This window comes from Protopterus annectens, chromosome 2.part1 (genome assembly GCF_019279795.1).
Source record: "Protopterus annectens isolate FY-2018-M chromosome 2.part1, PAN1.0, whole genome shotgun sequence".
In the NCBI taxonomy this organism is placed as follows: domain Eukaryota; kingdom Metazoa; phylum Chordata; order Ceratodontiformes; family Protopteridae; genus Protopterus; species Protopterus annectens.
Window position 1 is genome coordinate 1,076,497,698 of NC_056729.1, and position 22,823 is coordinate 1,076,520,520.

Sequence of the window (22,823 nt, forward strand, 5' to 3'; positions counted from 1 at the left end):
GACCTAGTCATTACCAACATGAGTGACCGGTGTTCCACACCTGAAGTCAACTCCTCGTTGGTCCGATCCGACCATAAGCTAATTAACCTTGATATCCACATCCTGCCTCCACTGCCCCATTAAGGAAACCACTGTAAAAAATTTCTCCAAAGCCAACTTCATGCTTCTTAAGACAGAAGTGGTGAACTTCATGACACCCATGCAGATGGACAATACAGTTACAACTGCTGAATCCTACACAAATGCACTCTAAAAGCACTTACACGAGTGCATGGATCATGCTATCCCAAACAGAACCAAGACACTATCCTCCAAAAAAAGGAAGACAATCTGGTGGTCCCCTGCCATAAGCAAACTGTACAACAGAAGGAAGGAACTGTTGCAAAAGAGAGTAAAATCCCATCAGTGGAAGAGCTCCCTGGTCAACCTCAGTAAGAAAATGTGATCCCTTACAATATCCTCCAAAGCTAGCTACAAAAGCAAAATCACCACTAATTCTAAGGACAACCACAAAGCATTCTATAGCTATGTTAAGAATCTCAATGGCAACACCCAGATCTGCTCTGAGTTATAGCACAATGGCATGAAAATTACAGAACCAACTGATATTGCCAACATCCTGGCAGATAGGTTCAGTGCTAACTTTACCTCCCCACCCCCTAAAGGGCCGATATCTATACAGGAAGAATGCAGAGTCCCTGTAATCACAACTACACAGGTAAAAGCTGCACTCTCTAAAGCCAAAAACACAGCATCCATGGGACCGGACAACATCCCAGGCTGCATTTTACATGAACTTCAGAACGAACTGGCTCCCCACTTAAGCACCATGTTCAATAATAGCTTTGCTTCAGGCTTTGTGCCCACTGAATGGTGCACAGCAACAGTTATCCTATTCCACAAAGGGGGAGCCACCACTGATCCTGGGAACTATTGACCTATTAGCCTGACGAGCCTGGTCTGTGAGGCCATGAAACATATCACCATGGAACTCATAAACAAAGACATTGTAACCTCCAAACTTTGGATCCCACCCAGTTCAGGTTTGGGAAAGGCAGATCATGCCTCCTGAACCTGATTGACTTCTTTGAGGCCGTCATCAAAGCCATGGATGAGTGTAAGGTGGTTCACACAGCCTATCTTGACCTTGCCAAGGCTTTCGACACCATCCCCCATTCTGGAATTATAGCTAAACTCACTAAACTAGGTGTAAATCTCTACGTCACAAGATGGGTTGCCAACAAAAGTTGCAGACTCCAAATCTGACCTCAAAGCAGTGACAAGTGGAGTACCACAGGGTTATGTCCTGGGACCTCTCCTGTTTGGTATCTACTTCTCTGAAGTACAGGCTAACACAGAAGGCCTCTGGCTAATGAAGTTCACAGATGACTGCAAACAAGGAGCCATAGTCAAGTCCCCAAATGATGTGGACATCGTACAGAAGGGCCTCGCTGATACAGGTGCCTGGTGTCAGAGCCATGGCCTCAAGCTCAATGCCAAAAAGTGCAGTGTCATCCCCTTTAGTAAAAACTCTGTACCCATGAACTACCACATAGGCAGCAATCTACTTAACACCGAATGTGTGATAAGAGACCTTGGGACCTAGGTGGACAGTAGTCTCTACTTTGATAGTCACATTGCCACAGTAGTCAGGAAGTCCTTCTACATGGCACACCTCATCATAAAAGTGTTCTCATCCAGGAAAAAAGAGGTCATTGTTCCCTTCTACTTGACACTCATTAGACCCATTATAGTGTACAACGCCCCTTTTGGAATATACCTCACAAGACATCTGCAGCAGCTGGAAAGGCCACAGAAGTACCTCACAAAGAGGATTACTGGCCTCAAACAAATGCCCTACACTGATCATCTCAAAAACTCCAGCTTTTCTCCATAGCATATCACCTACTCCGAGGTGATCTCTGCCTAACATATAAAGCTATGTCAAGCCCAGAGCTGATGGACATGCTACACCTAAAGAAATCCCAATCCCTCCGAGCTACACGCTCTAGAGACCTAAACCTTGTCACCACAATAAATAGGACATGCTGGAGGGATAGATTCCTGTCCCAGAGACTTCCCATACTCTGGAACAGGCTACCCATCTATGTCAAGCAAAGTTCTTCATTAGCACTCTTCAAGAAAAATCTTGATGAGTGGATGAGAAATAGGAAATACACCCCAGGGATCACGTCTGTGTCTCTGCTCGACAGTGGCACAGGAAAATAACTTTCCTGGGTGGTGTAAGCCAGGTAACCTTGTTGGCTAGGCTTACGTAGGCCCTTGGGCCAATAGCCTAGTACCTACCTATGAACCTATGAACCTAGCAGGTTCACTTGAGGGACTCTTCAACTACAGCCTGAAAACAGGTTATGTGCCAGGTAAATGGTGGTCCACAATGTCATCCCTTTTCATAAGGGTGGACCATCAACCAACCTCCAGAAACTACAGATCCATCATTCTGACAAGTCTGATATGCAAAGCCATGCAACAAATTATCATGGAAATGATCTCCAAAGACATTGTCAATCTGCAGACCCTAAACCCAAACCAGTATGGCTTTGTTAAGGGAAGGTCTTGCCTACTCAACATGGTAGACTTCTTTGAGAGGGTCATCAAGGCTACAGATGAGTGGAATATTGTGTATACTGCCTACCTTGACCTGGCTATGGCAGTAGATACAATAACCCACTCAGGTATTGTTGACAAGCTGTCACAACTAGGCATAAATCCTTATATAGCTCACTGGATAGTTGGCTGCCTCACAGATAAAAACCCAGAAAGTTAGGATTGGTGAAACCACCTCCACCAGTAGATCAGTCACCAGTGGAGTACCCCAGGACTCTGTGCTGGTCCCTCTCCTGTTTGGCATCTACTTCTCAGAAGTAAAGGATAATGTCAAAGGCCTCTGGCTCACCTTGTTCACAGATGACTGTAAATTGGGAGCTGTCATAGATTCCCCCCATGACAGCAACATCCTACAAGAGGGTCTAACACAAATAAATGACTGATACCAAAGCCACAGATTAAAACTCAGTCTGAAGAAATGCATTATAGTGCCCTTTGAGAAATTATCCTCCCAAGTTAATTACTCCATTGATAAAGCAGGGTTCCTGTCAGAAGACCGAAGACGCATTCTATCAAATGCATCTTGGTTGAACTGTAAATGCCAAAAACGCAAAATGATGAAGCAGCTTTTAAACAAATTCTTTCCCTGGGAAAGAAGTCGCTTGGTCGCTTCCATCACTTTTCCATTTTTGGCACTGTAGTGCGATCTCGGAGTTGGTATATTTAAGTAAGGGGTGTGGGGGGGCACAGCCACCCACTTAAAATAGTGTTTAGTGTGTGTGTTTTTTTTTTGGGAACAGTGATTTTTTTCCCTGGGGAAAAAAATTGCTGTTTTAGTAGTTTGCTTATTTACGTTTTCGATGTTTTGGGTTCGTTATAACAGCATTCGATCTTTTGATCATTCGCTGTTATAACATAGACCCGATAAAACACTTCTGTGAGTTAACCCAGTAGTGGAGGATCTGGGAAAATATGTAGACAGTAATCTGGCCTTTGACCAACACACAGCCAAGATAGTAAGAAAATCATTCTATGTCACCCAGCTTATAAGCAAGGGTATGCCATCCAGCTCCAAGGAAGTTATAATACCACTTTATCCAGCCTTTATCCAACTCATCATTGAGTACAATGTACCATTTGGCATGGTACCTAACCAAGTACTTTCCCCAGTTGGAATGCCCTCAAAGGTTACCCCCCCAGAAGAATCCAGGGTATGAATACCCTGTCCTACACAGATCTCCGTGAGGCCCTATCTCTGTACTCAGCATCCTACAGGTTACTTAGAGGGGGTCTATGCCTAGCATATAAAGTATCCTGAGATCCATTTCTGATGTATCTTTTACACATCTTCAAAACTAGCAGCTCCAAAAATACTAGATCCAAGGACCTGAACTTTGCCTGCAACATAAATACAAGATGCTGGAGAAACCAATATGTGTCTCAAAGGATCCCCATGCTATTGAATAAGCTCCCCATCTATTTGAAGCTGTTCATCTCTGAAAAACTGGGTGGGATTGAACAAGGCATGTAAAGACTCTAGTGGTCATTAGCCTAGTATCAACCTATGAAATTATGGGCACATTCACAAAGTTAGCTAAAAAATATTTCTGTTACTGAGAAATAGACAGCAACCTAAAAATCATTATGCTATACAAGAAGGTTCTCAGTACCTAGGTCTTCAGGATGTTACTTTCCATTGAGGATAATCTGGAATGAAGAAACTGCAGGAGTGGAGTGCATCACTATAACTGGAACTAATTGAAGAAGTACAGTAAGGAGAGCTCCTAAGCCAGATAGTTGGAATTAAGGCCTAGATGAGGTATATATCTTGAACATCCTTTGCCAAACTCTTTTCTGCTAGGGCGGTGTAGACTATGAGAACATACCAAAAATGTGCAGTTCTAGTGAACAAGCCTATTAATTCCATTATATTCCATACCAATGAAGTGCTGCATAAAAACAGGGCAGACAGAAAAAAAAAACAACTGCATCTTCTAAGATTTTGACATCAAGCTGTAAGCCCAGATTCCCCAATGATGAGAATGAGGTGGTAGTACAGGCCATCTGACTACATGTCCAAAGGCACTTTAATGTGCATACAAATAACCAGCCCTACTTTGACTCTGGCCAGGTGGGCAGGATCAATGGTTGCTGGTGTGCTGTTTGATCTTAGATATAATCCATCGTGCGACTCACAGAGTGGAGCCCATGTCATGGGAACATACAGCAACAGGTAGGGGATGAGTAAACCACCCTTCACAGAGATGGAGGAATTCCTGGCCTTCCTTAAAGGCAGTGCCATCTCCACAGAGTCCCACAGTCTGATGCTGGATGTTGGGAAAGTGCTGGACAAGCCACAGAGCGTATCCACTGTGAATGTCACAGGTATGTGGTCCAATTTCAGTGTATCAATGCATGCAAGTCCTGTTTACTCCTTAGACAGTGTACACATTCATTACATCTGCCCCTCTTATTGTTATCAATACATTCAGGGCCAAACAGGCATGGCAATCTCCACTAGGTTGTTCAAGTGGTATTAGTTTTTCTCATGTTTATAGTTGTAAACATATCAATTGCATGTCTAATTGGGGTGCTGGGTCTTACTTACACTAGATGTTTTTTGCTTTAGTGTTTTTACAGGTGATTCGTCATCTGGCACCAACATGTCAAACTACCTCCATCTGATGCTGAAGGATCTGTAGCCTCTGATAATGGCAGTGATGAGCTGACACAGATGAACACAGAGAATGTGACAAGTGCATCCCAAACCCAGACCATGGACACAGATCCTATGCCTGCAGGCACCCAGGCTACCTCAACGTCAAAGACAGCACAGATTGGAGATATTACTGATCAGGGAAGTGTGTTGGCTGAATCTGCCCCTAGCACTCATGGGTAGACAGATCCTCACAGGTGATTGGTAATGGTGCTTGCTGGAGACATGGTCAATGCCCTGTCCCTGAGATTGGTGTATCAGTAACCCAACCTAAAATATGTGCAGAGCCATCATGGAGGGACAGACTAACACCACCTCAGCCATGGCAGAAATAGTACGGCTTGCATTTTCTGTTTGTGTGATTCCACAGACAGAGTGAATCACACCGTCACACTCTAGACTGTGCAATTTTTCTCTGGCTCACTTGGCAGTTGAGAGTGGCCATCCTAGGAGCTGGTCATCTGCTACATCAGGAGATGTTACTCAATATGGCTTTAGAAAAGTGAGACCCTGCATCTTCAGTGTTATCCCATTTACAGCAACATCTACTGTTTAGGCTTCTGCTCCCAGGAGAGACCTTTCTCATGGTCATGGTTGTAGCCATGTTGGCACCTCTATGAGCAGACATTTCTTGAGATCATGCACTACACCAGCATTATCCATGGTTGTGGTACATCCATTGCAACTCCTGGCTGTCTTAGCCAAGGCATGCATAGAATGCTGAATCCTCTATCATGCATGCCCTGGAACTGTTCAACAGAACAAGCTGCAGCCTTGTTCCAGCTACTGAGGCTGTATCCCTGCACACCCACAATCATACCACCACAGCTACCAGTACATCGCACACCTCCAATGACTCCATTCCATCTCAGCAGTAACACACACTCCCCATGCCAGTATAGACACTTTACATAAAAACATTTTTGGAATACTTCTCCACACTCAGAGTTCCACATTTCAATGTGAAAGGCATGCACTCTTATACTCCCTTCCTCACCTGTAGAAATAATGATAACTGTGCCTTGCCCTTTGTACAGTGTTACTTGGGTTGCCTATGTCTGATACACTGTGTGGTCAGCCTATGTATTGGATAACCACAGTCTGATGTTGGTTTTCCATGCATCACGTCTATTGTAGTGTATCTGTCTTAATCTCATATAGTTATGTTGCAAAGCTATGTGCAATCTGCTGTTTCTTTTCCAGTGCCATGTCATGGTTTACCCAGCTATACTGGCATGATGATCACCTGACTGTTTGACACCCATTGTGCAGGGAACTGCTGTGCACTTAACATCCCACCCTGCTGCAACTGTGCCATAAGTAATATTGTGTAACAGTGCACATATGATCAGTCTTTGGTTACGTGACAACATCATAATGTGCAGCAACACCACATGAATCAAGACAGCAAAAGCATACCTTCAGCCCCACAGACACAGCTTAATAATGTTTCAAGTTTGTGATACTGCACAGGTTTACCTATGGTCTGTTTTTACTGTTTGGTGATGCAGTGGTGCAGCAGTTAGCGTTGTTGCCTCAGAGCAAGAGGTTATGTGGTTTGATTCTCAACTGGGGTGCCTTTTGTGCAGAGTCCACATGTCCTCCCTGTGTTTGTGTGTTTCCATTGGGTGCTGCAATTTCCTCCCACATTCCAAGCACATGCATCTGATGTGTTTCTCATTGGTCCTCTGCTAAAAATGGCCTATGTCCCAGTCGTACTTTCCCGGTAAACAGATGTTAAAAAAAGATATGGGTCTCACAAGCCAGTGTTCCAGGGAATATCTGATATCACTAACCAGATTTCCCTGGGGGAAGTCACCCCCTGGCAAACTACTAGTACAGATCGCAGATGTGGGAGTCATGAAAACTGCTTGAGTGGCCTGCACACACATTGCAGATGATACCTTATCCATTACAGACCACCTAGCAGTTGATGGAGTGATTCCCTTTGTGGTTCACATTCCTCATTCTCAGTTCAACAAGTGGGATCTTTATTTCATTGTGGATACTGACTATGGTTTCCACTACCTCAGGGAAGTGGGTGTATCATAGACCTCCTAAATGATGTTGGCTCTCTCCTCTGGGTTATGTGGAAACCATATATTCTCCTCCACATAATGAAGTATGACATTGATAAACTTATGGAGCATTCTTGAGGCAGAGGCCTGAGATATCCTTACTGTGTCCCAGGTAGGTTGCCAAAAAGCCCCTGTGGCTAATACATGTAAAATCATGCATAACTTGGTATCTGCTGGGATATGTACTCCATGACTTCCACTCTCTGTCAACACAGTAATGGTCCTGGCCATGAAATATTAAGCCATGTTGGATGACCTGGTGACACCAAGTGTGACATATTGCACCACTGGGTACATCAGTTAAAATGAGAGCCCCCTGCAGATATACTTTCATTTTGGCTGTGGCAACCTCAACATAATTTTTGATTTACTCAAACTGAACATGAGCATATGCCCTAATTTAAATATATTGTGGGCACAGCTCCATTGCATGATATTTAAATATTTCTGAATTGCACTGCCATCTTTTTCCCTCATTATCATATACTGAACCTCAATAAATGTTCAGTAGCAAATAATACAACTGAGCACACTATTTGGGTTAGCCACATCATGTAGCTGGATTTAATGCATCACACTCACACTGTGCATTGCTAATCATCATGTACATTCACTTAGCATGATGGGGAAAAGTTTTCTGAATCCATCTCATAGTCTTGTGTGAAGATTCATATCTGCATTACTGGATAGAAAAAAGGTATACTTTATTTAGATAAACACAACAGTACATTGTATTAATGTTTAATTTTCTACAGTCATTTTGTTTTTTTTTGTTAGAACAGTCTTAAATCTGGGTTTCTCTCTCTCTCTCTCTCTCTCTCTCTCTCTCTCTCTCTCTCTCTCTCTCTCTCTCTCTTTAGCTTTTTATGGCTCCAGTCCTTTTCTTCCTGAAGATGGCCGATCTTATTAGATGTAAGAATGGAAAGGCCATATTCTAAAGAGTAAAAAAAGTATTTAATCCTTCTGATAGTTTCTTAGTCTTGCTGTAAATAAAATGTACCCACATTCAGGGACTTTACCAGTCTTTGCCATTACCTTATGTAGTCATTACTAGAACTGATGACAGAAGTACCAATTTTCACAGGAGGATTTGCCCAAGGAGTTTTAATAGCTAGATCTTTATAAAGATGTGAGAAGAATTTAGCAATTGTAGATATGGCAGTTGCTCCTGCCTTAGCTGGATGTTTTGTCAGAGATATATCAGCTCTCTCTGAACCATAGGACAAGCTCTCCTGAAGGTTTAACTCTTTCAGAATCAAGCTGGTGAGAAAAGTATCCATATTTTCTCCATACACACTCTTGGGCACATAGAAGTTTCTTAAATTATTTATTCTCTCCCTGTTTTTGAATTCATCTACCTTATTTAGTAACCAGGTACTTTGTTTTACCAGAAATTCAGTGTGGTTTTCATGCTCAACAAGTTTTCCCTCAGTGTTATTTATACTTTATATATTGTCCAAATGAGCACTTTGTTGTTGGATCATAGTTTTTAGAAGTTCAAATTGTTTGCTGCCATTCTGTTGTAGATAGTGTACCTCCTTGTCCATACTGTATATTTTAAGGGTAATTCTGGTATGGATGACAATATCTCCTTTTAATACTTACTTCTTTGCAGAAATAGATTGGGATTTAGAAAAGTCAGTGGCCAAAATCACCCTTAGTCTGAATCAAATGCTTGCAGCAGTGTTTTCTTCCATAGTAAAGTGAATCGCTGTGCTTCCATCATGCTTATATTGTCTGGACTTACACCTCCAAGCATGATGATTATGTTACTTATGGCTTATTTCATTGTTTCTGAATTGCTCAATGTTTATGATGAGCACACCTAGTAGACATCACGCAGACATGTACCAGATGCTGTGCACATACATGGGTCCCATATGCTTTTAGGGGTTAGGGAATGTTCATGCCATATTTAACCACCTGCATATGGGCTCACTGCAGGGCATGTCTTCTCAACAACATACACAGAGAAAAAGAACTTGCACGTTTCACACTATAAAGTGTCATTGAAACCATAATGATACAGTACCTATTTACTTTGAGTTTGCCATTCATCAGTCAAATGAAACACCCAGCAACTGTTGCATAGGGAATAGGGCACACAATGACTGTTTTGGACACCAGTGTTCTGCCATTTTCCCTAATAGTCTTCATGCTAAGACAGCATGGCTGGAAAAGGATAGGGTCGTTCTCCTTTTAGAGCACAGAGGCAGTGTGAGGAGGATTCCAGAACTTTTTTCTGGATTTCCACCATAAGCAGCGTATCTGGAAGCTCCTGCAGGATGGTGATAATGGACCTCAGTATAAAACTGAAACATGTAATAGTTTGGGCAAGGCTGACATCCCAAGCATGAGGGATTAGGGCCATCACCATTACAGGGACATGAGTTACATCAAGCCTGACCTCTTAGTCTTTTGGAAGGATTAAGTTAAAAAGCAGTCACCACCTCCATACTGTAAGTATAACTTATTTTATCTATACAAATAACCTGTCAATATGTGTCATCCACAAATTTTTGATTATGTCCTTTTCACTTATACAGCCCCTGAAGAGACTGAAAGGAATTGGCAGCTGCAGAGGAGTAGATTGGAGCACCTAAAAGAGTGCTGGGTTGAGTTTATATGTGTCATATAGTTTGGACTTTAATATTGACAGAAGAAGAAATTACAAAGACAATATATAGTGTTCATACTTAAGTGTTACATCTATCAGTCATAACATAGTTCAAAGGTAGCACTATAAGGGTACAATGTTATAAGTGTGTTTCCACATCTCTTCCTGCATACGTGGACAAATGGGTCAGAATGTTAAGTCTCTTTTCTTATATTGTGAGGATGCCTGTGAGTTCAATCCGTCCTGCCCCACAGTTGTGTTATTATGAAAAATATTTCATGTATATTTTTTCTGTCTCAGTAGTATCACTGCAGTCTCACATGGGCCATACATTCAAGATCATCATTAGTAGTTTAGTGGACTTTTTCCTAATATAAAATAGAAGTTTGCTTTCTTTACCTATCACCTGTGAGTGAAATACATATGCCTGAGCAGCATTTTTTATTTGCATATGTACAGCAGTCTTAGACATTAAACTACATCTCTAACTACAAGCAGCTGTTGGTCTGCCTAAATAGCTTCTCTAGTTAATCTTCTATCAGGCTGAATGTGATGATGGCTTTTGGTCCTCCCATCCCCCCATATGTAGGGTCTATATTAGGACATAGACAAAGCCATTAATTGAACGGCTTTATAATCAAAAATACTGGTAATAGAACTCACTTTTGTGGTGGTGCTGTGCTCCCCACACCCCGAGATCACACTACAGTGAGGAAAGGGCAAATTTTCCGATCTTCACTGTACTGCAATCTCACAAAACACATGGCTATTACCAGCATTTCTGAGTATAAAGCCATTCGGTTAATGGCTTTGTCGATGTTGTGATATAGAGCCCATACGTATACATACAAACAGGCTTCTGAAATTCATGACTATTTACTGGTTTGCATCAGAATCAACACAGAACTTTTTGTAATTGTATTTCTTTCTTCATTCTCTTTGTCATTATCATTTCTCTCAAGAACATTTATTTTGCTTAGTTTTTTTTTTTTTGGTTTCTATCCATTTCTTTTACTATTATATGCAGCAGCACTGACACCTGCACAGCCCCACTGATAAAGCCCGTTGTCCCAAAGGTGGCAACAACTGCAGAAGCAGCAGTGCTAGTACCACCAGGTGAAACACTGCGCACATCTGGATCCCAGCCTGCTACAACTGCCTTCACATCTACTGACTTACCCTACCTGTATCACGTGAGTCAGATAGCTCTGCACTAGAAGCTGGTACAGTTTAACCCACTGGTAATAGTGTGAGTGGAGATTATGCCTTTGTCACCCATCATCAGGTGGCGAAGATTGTGTGGAATATAACTGACATGAGGTTGGATGCTCTCATTAACTAAATTGATAACACGCTGTGATGACTCATTTGAATATCGTCCCTGCCAAGCATTGGCTCTTCCATCTGAACCTGGATTCAGTGGTGATACTCAGGATGTCACTGTATTTCAGATAGCAGAGACTGCAGCTGCAAGCACCCAAATCCTTTTCCCTTACAAGGTGTTCCCCTCCCTTATTTGTCCATGCTCACCCCTGTTGGTCATGCACTCCTGCCCTCATTATTGTCTTCCCTCTATTTACCTGATGTCTCCTTCACCATTGTGTTTCCCCTCGCTCACCTCTGTCCTCATGTGATATTTAGCCTAACCCATTTACATTTCTCTTACTTTCCTTACTTTTTTCCAAAACTTACCCTTGTCATTATAAAAATAAATTAGGCACGTGTCCTACAAACATGTACTTCCTTATTAGGCCATCTCCATTCTGCTCATTTTTATTTCCTCACCTTCTATTCTATGCTCATCTCCTTCCTATACCCACATTTCCAAGCTTTAATATGATAAAAAAATCAATAAATACCCCACAAATATGCCCAAAATGGGAGTTGAAATCATTTATATTTTTTGTGGTCTTAAAGTGCATAATGGATCAGGAAGAGCATAGTCATGAAAAATGGCACTGTTCATTGTATCACTGCAATTAAGTCCAATCACTTCCTTTCTGCTATGTATATTGACTTTAGTTGCCATTGGTTGGTCAAAACAGCTGAGAATCATCACACAGGACATGACATGTGAGAACTAGACTAAAGAACCCATGCTGTGAGGGTGGTCAGCATGTCCTCAGATAGCATTAAAGTAACCAGTGGGATACTATAGGGTTAAGTGTTGGGACCGATGCTATTTGTTATATACTTTTCTGATTTCCAGATCAAAAACCAGGAACTTTCATTAACCAAGTCTGCAGGCAGTTGTGAACTGAGTGTAATACTTAAATCCCTTTCTGATATGCAAAAGCTACAAAATGAACATACACATGTTAATAGCTGGTGCACTGACAGTGGGCAAAACATAAATGCTAAAAAATACAATATTCTTGCATTTGGTAAACAAACACTCCAATCAGATAACAGCATAAAAAACTCCCCACTCGTAAGTAAGATGTTGTAAAAGACCTTTGAACATCAGAATGCAATAGTAGTCTGGAATTCCTTCTTTCTGGTACAGATGATCACAAAGGGTAATACCTGTAGATCCAAAGAAGTCCTTGTCCTTCTATATCCTGTACCAATCAGGCCTAACACAGAATGCAATGCCTCCTTCAGGATGTATCTTACTAAACATATCAAGCAGTTGGCAAGGCCCAAAAAGTTCATAAAAAAAGATCATGGGCATAAAGAATCTGAGCTATCAAGAGAGGCTGGAGGCCTTGCCCTGTATTCAATATCCTATAAACCCCTTGGGGGCAATATATACCTTGGCTTCTAGGCCAATAGGATCTGGCAATCCAAAACCTCTTATTTCTACAGGAATCAAACAGCCAGTGAACAAGAGATCTGATCAGAGATCTGATCCTGCTTCAGCAAATAAACAGATCATGGTGGAGAGACAGATTTGTCACATATTGACTACCCCTTCTCTGGAACAAACTTCCTTTCCAGATCAAACAATGAAAACACTATCTTTTTTTAAGAATGAATTAGGCAATACAATAGGTATTCATAAATTCACCCAGTATGGCTGGCTTATCGATTCTTGAAAAAGTGGGTCAGATTTAAGGATAGGTATTGGCAAGGCATACATGGACAGATGACCCAGTTGCCTTGTAGATTTTATTATTCTATGATTCTATGAAATATATGAACAAACAAGCAGATGCACAGCAATGAACAAACAGGTAGCAACCATATGAAACCAAAGTAATTTTAATCCAGTTGGACTAGCCAATGAGCACTGAGTTTATTTGTATGTCAGGTCACACTCCTGGAAAGTAAGCGCAAGTAATAAGGAACTGCCCTTCTACTGTCATTTCTCCTTAGAAGTAATTTACTATATGTGCCTGGCTCTGAACTGCCTTAGTGAGTCTGAGTTCCTAACTACTGGTGAACCAAGTATCAGATTATACAATCTACTATGAAAAATGCTCCATGGCTCCTTCTTGTATTGAAATGAGCACCATTTTTAAAGGTCCATACTAAACAGTTTTCTTTCCTTGGTAATATGTATTGTAGTGCAAGGTTGGAATTATTTGTCCAAGAAATTAACCTAGAAGATGAGAGTGATTAAGATTAGGATAGCTTCTTAATGTATGAGGATCCAATCTGCTCCACGAAGGACTTTATTTCACAGAAACAAAGTAGAAAATTAACAAGGCAGTCCATGGACATTTTGCATACTAAGTATCAGTTTAACTGTACTCTTGCATAATTGTTCAAATAAGAGAGTTACTATAATCGCAGCAATATAAAGTGTATAAGCAAGCATCACACTTTGATGAAGCCAAACTATATTCATAATAACTACATAAAACATCATAAGAACCTATCTAGCACAAATGTGCAAATGTTAGGCAATGTAATAGAAATACATTAATTCAGTTTTGACAATGCTGCAGCATTTTTTAAAGCAAAGTTACAGGATTGCTATACCTACATATATAGTAGAAAGAATGATTGAATTCCCTTACCTCTAGCTGGTCTTGATGTGATGAGTTGTAATGCTGATTCTGAAGTTGGCACAGCTGTTGTAGCTGACCTGGCTGTTGTGTTTATTGAAACTGGCTCCATGGCCAGCAAAGACTTTGTAGATGAGCTGGATTCCACGTTCACTGATATTGATTTTGATGTTTGCGCAGATGCTATAGCTGAGCTTGACACTGCATTTATTGATATCGACTCTGATAATGAAACAGATGTTGCAGCTGACTGTGATGTAGTGTTTAATGGTATTGGTTCTGGTATTTGCATATATGTTGTTGCTGCACTGACTAGTATATTTCTTGATGTTGATTCTGACGTTGGCACAGATGTTTTAGTCGACCTGGATGTTGTCTTTATTGATGGTGATACTGAAGTTGGCAGAGATGTTGTAGCTGACCTAGATGTTATGTTAATTGATGTTGATTCTGATGTAGGCACAAATCTTGCAGTTGACTGTGATGTAGTGTTTAATGGTTTTGGTTCTGGATTTGGCATAGATGTTGTTGCTGCACTGAATGTTGTATTTTCTGATGTTGATTCTGATGTTGGTACAGATTTTTTAGTGCACCAGGTTGTTGACTTTATAGATGGTGATTCTGAAGTTGATACATATGTTGTAGCTGAATTTGATGATGCTGATTCTGAGGCCCTTGTAGATATTTTTGTTGTAGTTTGCGGAGTTGGACGCTCTGGTGGTATAAAAGAAGAGAAAAAGAATGGTGCTCTTGTTGTGCCTGTTAACATTCTTTTTACATGTGAAGTTGTTTTGTCTGTTTCTGTTATTGTTGATGGCAGTATTCTTGGTGTTGTCCTAGTTATCCTTGTTTTGTCAGATGATACAGATTGCATTGTCAATGCCTTTGGCGATGTTCCTGTTCTGTCTGTTTCTGTTATGCTGTTTTTTGACGTTATTGTTACTCCAGTTGTACTTATTGTTGTCAATGTCTGTCTTGTTGTTGTCCATTCAGTTATTGATTGTTCATCTAATTGTTCACATGTTCCATTTATGGGAATATTTCTTATACAGTTACAGTTGTCTTTTGTTGTATTAGAGCAGCTGTGATATCTCCTGCACATTTGTGAGTTCCAGATATATCCATATTCACAAGTACATTGCATTTGATTTTCCAACTCTGTACACACTAGTTTAAGAGAAACACATGCATTAAACACAACACAGTCAACACAACACATTAAATACTTCTGTTTCATTCTATGTATATTTGATTATTTTATTATCTTGAAATGATCAAACTGTACATGTGGTCAAGTCCATGCATTGGTTACATTTACATATTAAATTTATACATAGACATTTTCTAATGCCTATTTACATTATACTAGTTCGCATCCATTTCACCAAAAGAAAGGAGTAGTGAAAGGGCAACTAGTACGTTTGAGTAGAATGACTTCAGATAATGAAATTTATAAAAGGGATTGTTTGGCCCTGAAGGAGATGTTTTTGAACAGAGGATACCCTAGTGACCTATATGACCAGATATGTAATGAGGTTAGTGATGGGAGAAGCAATAAATTTGCTTCCATTTTGGGTACACCACAGATTTTTAAAGAACACAAAGTGGATGAAACATCAAAAGACGTTTATACTTCAGGATTTACAACTACCTATGATGGTCAGGCAGGTTTGGTATGGAGTATTATTGAAAAGGAATGGAAAAACTTTGCTAAAGTGTCTGATTTAAAACACATCTTTGATGAAGAATTAAAGTACACCTACCGTAAAGGATGTATCATTAAGAATATTCTAGAGAAAGGTGGTTATAAACAAGGTTTTGAGAAGGGCATTAAAAAGAAAAAAAGGATTATTTAAATGTGGGTGTTGCAATTATTGTTCATATCTTATTACAGGAGACACTGTACACCTACTTGCAAGAAAAAGGAATTTAACTTTGAACACCTTTGTTAATTGCAACACCAAAGGTATTATATATTTAGCCCTATGCAAAGGAAGACAATCATTTTATGTAGGAAAGAGCGAAAGGAAATTAAAACAAAGAATTTACGAACATTTATATGATATTAGGACTAATAATGTAAATAATGCCGTTTATAAACATAGTGTTGTATGTGAACAATCAGAATTTCAGTTTTTTGTTTTAGAAGTGGTAGTCATGGATCCTGTGGGAAACAATGGTAGAATATAGGGAATTGTACTGGCAGTTAATTTTGGAAGCCAGTAGAGCCCCAGGACTCAATGACATGATTACACTAACACCAGTACTGAAATTAAGAGAAGCAAAGTTATAATACCTATAGAATATTTTTTAAACTTTTATACATATTCAAGCATATGTATATATTTTCAGTTAATATAGGAATTTTAACAGTGTATTTAGGATGGGTGTTGAATTTTTATAAAGTCTGGTCACTAGAGGGAGCTCTGAGTATATTAAATATAAATACATTAGTTTTTAAATGATTTTATTGAGCTTTTAGAATAAAGTTTTATGTATAAATGTATTTATTAAACATGTTGGTGTTTATATATTATGAACAAACAAAATATTTTTAACAGTTTGGTATTTTTTAATAGATATACTTCATTACTGAATGCTATCTAATGTGTATTTTTAAAAAATGTCTTTAACTTTTAAAACAGAAGTGACAAAGTGATTTCATTTTTAGTATTAATTGTTTAATTATATTGTGAAATCTACTGGTTAAGCTTTTGATTGTATTAATTAGGATAAGTATATAATATGCTGTAATGGAAAGGGGGTTTTATCTGATGAAGTTGGATGACGAAAACGTGATTTGTTGAAGCGTTATTTATTTTTTATTTGTTCTATTAAAGTTGTTTGGGTCTGCTTTTGGATACAGAGTGCCTCATTTTTGGTTATAGCAACTTTTGCACCTTCCATCGGTATTGGCTTTCAATTTTAGCATACAAGATATATCAACCCTAAATCACTAAATGCATTACAGTACAGTTGCTAATATAATTCTCTCATCTCTAACCAAAGATGATGGCTTCCACCCCTATCCGTAGATGCCACGTGTCAAGAATAAAAAACTTAAAATGGTGGGTAGGGCTACTTATAATATGTCTAGCCAAAGCATTAGTACTTTTTTATTTTTATGCTGTATATGTGTTCATACATGTGCTGTTTAAGGGAGCACTCTGTTTTGCCAACATAGTATGCAATGCACCACATATCTGACAAAAAGCAAGATATACAACATTATTAGAAAAGCAATTAAACATCTTATTAATTTTAACATATTACCATTCAATATAAATTTAGAGCCCACCATGACATATTTACAATAGTGGCAAAACCCACATTTAAACATTCCTTTTGACCTGGTATCAGTATTCTTATTACCCGATGCCTTAACCAAATGTTTAAGGCTTCTACCTCTTCAGTAACCTCACCCATTTTGCACTTAAATCACTATCATCCTTAAATAACATCCACATTTTCTGCATAATAAATTTAGCCATAAAACTATCACTATTATATACAGTAATTAATGAATTACTATATACATTCTTGGACATCCTTTCTATTGGCCATTGTGCATTATCATTCCTATGCAGTGAAGACAAAATTGGCACAAAATGCCCAGACTCCTCTTTAAAATAATCTCTTTTTTAACTTTTTTTACCAATTTGTAGGGTAACCTCTCTATAAAAACATTCCTTCCATAAATTGATATTCTCTAAGAAACTAAGAATCAGTGGTAACCATACGGGCATCCCTTATGAACTGGCCTTTCATTATAACCTTCTTTTGATGAGACGGATGTGTATTGGAAAAATGCAACATAGTGTTGGAATATGTTGGTTTTATATATATATATATATATATATATATATATATATATATATATATATATATATATTGTAAGTGAAAGACAAGCACTTGATTTTCTTAAACATGCACAGGTTAGAGTGATGCAACCTGACAAAAGGGGAGGATTGGTCATTATGAATATGTAAAGAAGATGAACATGCTCCTAGATAGTAATGTATGTTTGGAAACTTCTAGGAATGAACTTAACATTGCATATTCTAAATTAGATCTATTATGAATGACATGTTTATTGAGGCCAGAAATGATATCGAATTATTCAATTTTTTGACCATGCCGGCCCCAAGGATCCCAATTCTTTTTGGGATCCCTAAAGTACATAAGAGTTTGCATAACCCCCCTATGAGACCTCTAGTAGATGCAAGAAATAGTATAATATATTTGTGTGCCAAAGTGGTCGATCATTTTTTGAAGAAATGTGTAATGCAGGAAAAAACAAATCTGTAAGGGTTTGTGGTCCTTCCTTGCAAATATTGAAACTTTAATGTATGAGAATGATTTAAACTTTATGACAGTAGATGTCAAAGATTTGTATTCATCGATCCCGCATTTGGAAGGGATTGAATGGGTTAGTTTCAAGTTACATAATAAAGGTGCACCATTGGTGGAAGTGGCATTGATAGAAGAATTGTTAGACCTGATTTTGCCTAATAATTTTATTACCTTTAATAATAGGTATTACCTGCAAAAAAGTGGCTTCGCCAATTTAGTAATTGCATACTGGGAGCAGGAATTCATCTAAAAAAATCCACAGATCAGTAACCAGATATATTACTACACACATTTTTGGATGATATATTTCTACTTATTAAGGGGACAAAACCAAGGCTAAACAACTTGTTAAATACTTCAATTCCACTACACAGTTTCCTACATTCACCTATAATTTTAGTACTGATAGGATAGCTTATTTGGATGTAGACCTAGTTAAAGACAGAGACAATAGATGTTATACAGCTAAGATCTTTAAGAAGGAAAAATATTTGAACATATTTCTCCATTTTAGTAGCTGCCACCCTCTACAACAGAAAAAACTGGTAGTTAAAGGGCAGCTAGTCAGGGCAGCACATATGGTATCGAACGATACAGACTTTGATAATGAACGTACTAATCTGAGAAAAAATTTTATCAAAAGGGGATACCTGGAGGGGTTAGTTGTGAACCTGATAGTGGAGGTCTGAGGAAAGAGAATGAATGGTGTATATAAACCAATTTTAGGATGTAAGACCAGGTTAAGTATTGTTGACAATATTGCTTGTTCTGTGGGCCCTGGTAAGATAACATATGGTATGTTTAGTTTAATAACTACATACAGTATTAATGCCCTAAAAATGTATTCAATCATTAACAAAAACTGGGGAATTATTCAGAATGATTTAATGGTCAGATCAAAATTTCAAGGGCCTCCGCATATTGTATTCAAATGGGGTCCTAATTTAAAAAGTATTTTAGAGAAAAATGTCATACCTATACTACATAAGAAGGGAATGTTTAAATGTCATATGTGTAATTATTGCAAATATATTGACATTGGACAGAATTTTACCATCGAAGGGTATAAATATAGTACAAAGTCTAAGTATGACTGTCAATCTAAGTTTGTAGTATATGTTGCCGAGTGCCAGAACTGTCCAGCCTTCTATATCGGCAAGACTGAAAGAAGGCTTAGAGATTGCATATATGAACATCTCTATTGTATTAGTAGGATGAAACAAGAGAATGCCCTAGCGAGACATACAAGTCAAAGTTTACAACATACATTTAAATTCAGGGCAATTGATTGTATTGCATTTAATGGTAGAGGGGGTCCAGAGTCATTGCTGTTGGAAAGATTAGAACTGCTTTGGCAGCTGCATACTAATGCTTACTGTTACCTGGGATTAAATGAAACATGTTCTATTTTTTTTGTATATTTAAACTGAAAAGTTTATTAAGAATTTTAAAATCTTGTAGTTTTTTTTTATTTAGATAATTATTTAATATTATGGCAATGGATTTTATTAGGAGGACATATTGTGTAACATTGTCTCTGTTAGAAGAGCTTAAACTGAGGGAGAAAAAACGTGTAATTTCATTGGTTTACTGATTAACACATGACCTTGGTTGGTATATTTAAACAGCATTTTATCTGTTAAATTTATCCAAAGTCCTACAATTAAGCAAGATGAAAAACGCTTCAATAAATCACTGGTTTTCTTTCTGTGAGTTCATTGGAGTTTATCTGCTGCTTTTTTTTTTTTTCATCTAATTTATCCGATATGTTAGTGTAGTCACTGCCAAAGCCACGATGTGGTGAACCAGTTTTAAATTTATAACCGCACTAAGCCAACCATCCAGTTTAGGTATATCACGAACATTGTTAAAATGTTGACTTACTGAGCAGTTTTCTGTGTCAAGGACACTCCTTCCAGAACCCTGGGCAAAGTATGCATTACAACATGAAACTGTGGCTGAAGGGACTTGGCTAGTCATTAATGTATCTACCCTTTGAGTAAACTGTGCCACTAAGAGAGTAAGGTCTTTGATAGATTTTTGTAAGTTGTTATAACCTTGTGTTCCTTCAGGAAACAGTATAGGTGAGCTGTCGACCGCTCCACTAGCTCCTTCTGTAGTCATGGCTTATTACGAACTCCAAAGCAAAAAAAGAGGTTATTTTAATGAAGAAGTCTGTGCATTTTGTGCCAATTTTGTCTTCACTGCATAGGAATGATAATGTACGATGGCCAATAGAAAGGATGTTCAAGAATGTACATAGTAATTCACTAATAATTGAAGATAATAGTGATAGTTTTATGGTCAAACTGATTATGCATAAAAATTGGGCATTATTTAAGGACATAGTGATTTAAGCACTATATTGTGTGAGGGTCCTAATATTGTATACTGAAGGAGTAGAACCCTTAAAAAATTAGTTGAGGCATCAGGTAATATAAATAGTGATACCAGGTCAAAAGGAATGTTTAAATGTGGATTTTGCCACTGTTGTTAAGGACATGGTGGGCACTAAATTTAATTTGAATGGTAATATGTTAAAAATTAATAAGAGATCTAATTGCCTTTGTAAAAATGTTCCCCAAAAACAGGCAGCCCTACACAGACCACTCCACAAGACACTTTGCCAAACCACCACAATTTATTAAATACTGGCAAATCTCATCATCCAAGAACCTTCTATAAAAAGACCAACATGTCTTAAAACTGGAATTAAGGATAAATATTTTCTCCCACCAGGCCAGGACAATGTTAGCATAAGTAGGTGCACAATTGGCCCCCATCACTACAACCTTAGTCTGGTGGAAAAATTCACCACCAAAGAATATATAATTGTTTTTTAACACTAATTCCATAAGCTGCAAACTTACTTGGAAATCATAGAAATTGGTATTACCCTTCTCGACCAGGGCTTCCTCTAACCAATCTAAACCAATGTCATGTGGGATCACACACACACACACACACACACACACACACACACACACACACACACACACACACACACACACATATATATATATGGGTCCTATTCAAAATCCTGAAAGCTCAAAATCCTGAATCTCAAAATCCCGGACTCAAAATCCTGAAAGCTCAAAATCCTGAAAACACAAACTCCTGAAACTCAAAATCCTGAAAACACAAAATAGACATACTGACGTCATTGTGGCTTTGCTATTGTTAGCTCTGTGGTGTTAGGTCATGCGTTGGGTTCAGGTAAGTGTGCAGTTGGTTTTATGTTAGGGTTAGGGGCGGTTTAAGTGAGTTAGGGTTAGGGCGCAGGTTAGGCATGTATGCAATAGTGACAAAAATTAGGGTTAGGGGCGGTTTAAGTGAGTTAGGGTTAGGGTGCGGGTCAGGTGAGTGTGCGATAGTGACGGACCTTAGGGTTAGGGTTAGGGTTAAGGTCAGTCGGTAGATATTAGTGTCTTTGTATTGGCATATTAGCATTATTTGTGTTTTCAGGATTTTGAGTTTCAGGATTTTGAAGGGGATCCATATATATATATATATATATATATATATATATATATATATATATATATATATATATATATATATATATATATATATATATATATATATATATATATATATACACACACACACATTGATATAGATGGGTCTATAGTATAACACCGAAGAGGCATTTAAGCGAACACCTCTTCATCAACACGTAAAGACCGATCGCACTAAAGCGCGGATGGTCAAAACAGCAAATTCTTTCCATGGGAAAGAATTCATTTGCTTGAACATACATGCACACACATACACACACACACACACACACACACACACACACACACACACACACACACACACACACACACACACACTCTTACAAACATAGCTATGTGGGGGGTCTTCACCCCAAACCCCCCTAACGAACTAAATATACCAACTCTAGGATTGCATTACAGTAGAGAAAAGGGCAACACTGTGTAGTTGGCAAACTACACCTTTGCCCTGTAAAGTATTCATCGAATCACTTAAATGCTTTTCAATGAATACGTATCGCTCATTTGGTGTTCAATATTAAATGTTTTGACATTGTAATATAGACTCGCTATAGATATATACTTATATATGGGTCAGTTTAGAAGACTGACTCAACAGAAAGTCAAACTTCATATTGTTGAGACCATTGTGATGGACTTTCCGAAATGTCAAAGCTTCTGAATGGTGATCACTGTAAAATAGGAATTGGGAAATATACCTTTTTCTCCACTGTAGTGTGATTTCAGAGTTGGTATATATAATATGCAGGGGAGTGTTCAGGGTGCAAGTGTGCTTTCCACCCTGCTAAAAGTAGATTTTTGTTGTTTTTCTTTAATTTGGCTTTTCAGAAAGTCAGTCACATGGTCTCGACTCAATGAAATTTGACTTTCTTTTGAGTTAATCTACTAAAGTAGACCCATATATATATATATATATATATATATATATATATATATATATATATATATATATATATATATATATATATATATATATCAGCAATATAGAAAAACACAGCGACAGCAACCATGCAAATCTTT

General features: G+C 38.4%; 1 protein-coding gene across 2 annotated transcripts in view; it reads right to left on the reverse strand.

Moving 5' to 3' along the window:
• Window positions 1-22,823, reverse strand: part of LOC122794328 — a 1,793,522-nt gene that overhangs the window by 712,390 nt on the left and 1,058,309 nt on the right. For both annotated transcript variants that reach the window (XM_044062632.1, XM_044062631.1), the window contains one exon: window positions 13,945-15,099. In XM_044062632.1, the coding sequence (XP_043918567.1) occupies window positions 13,945-15,099 (1,155 nt within the window). The remainder of the gene's footprint in view (window positions 1-13,944; window positions 15,100-22,823) is intronic.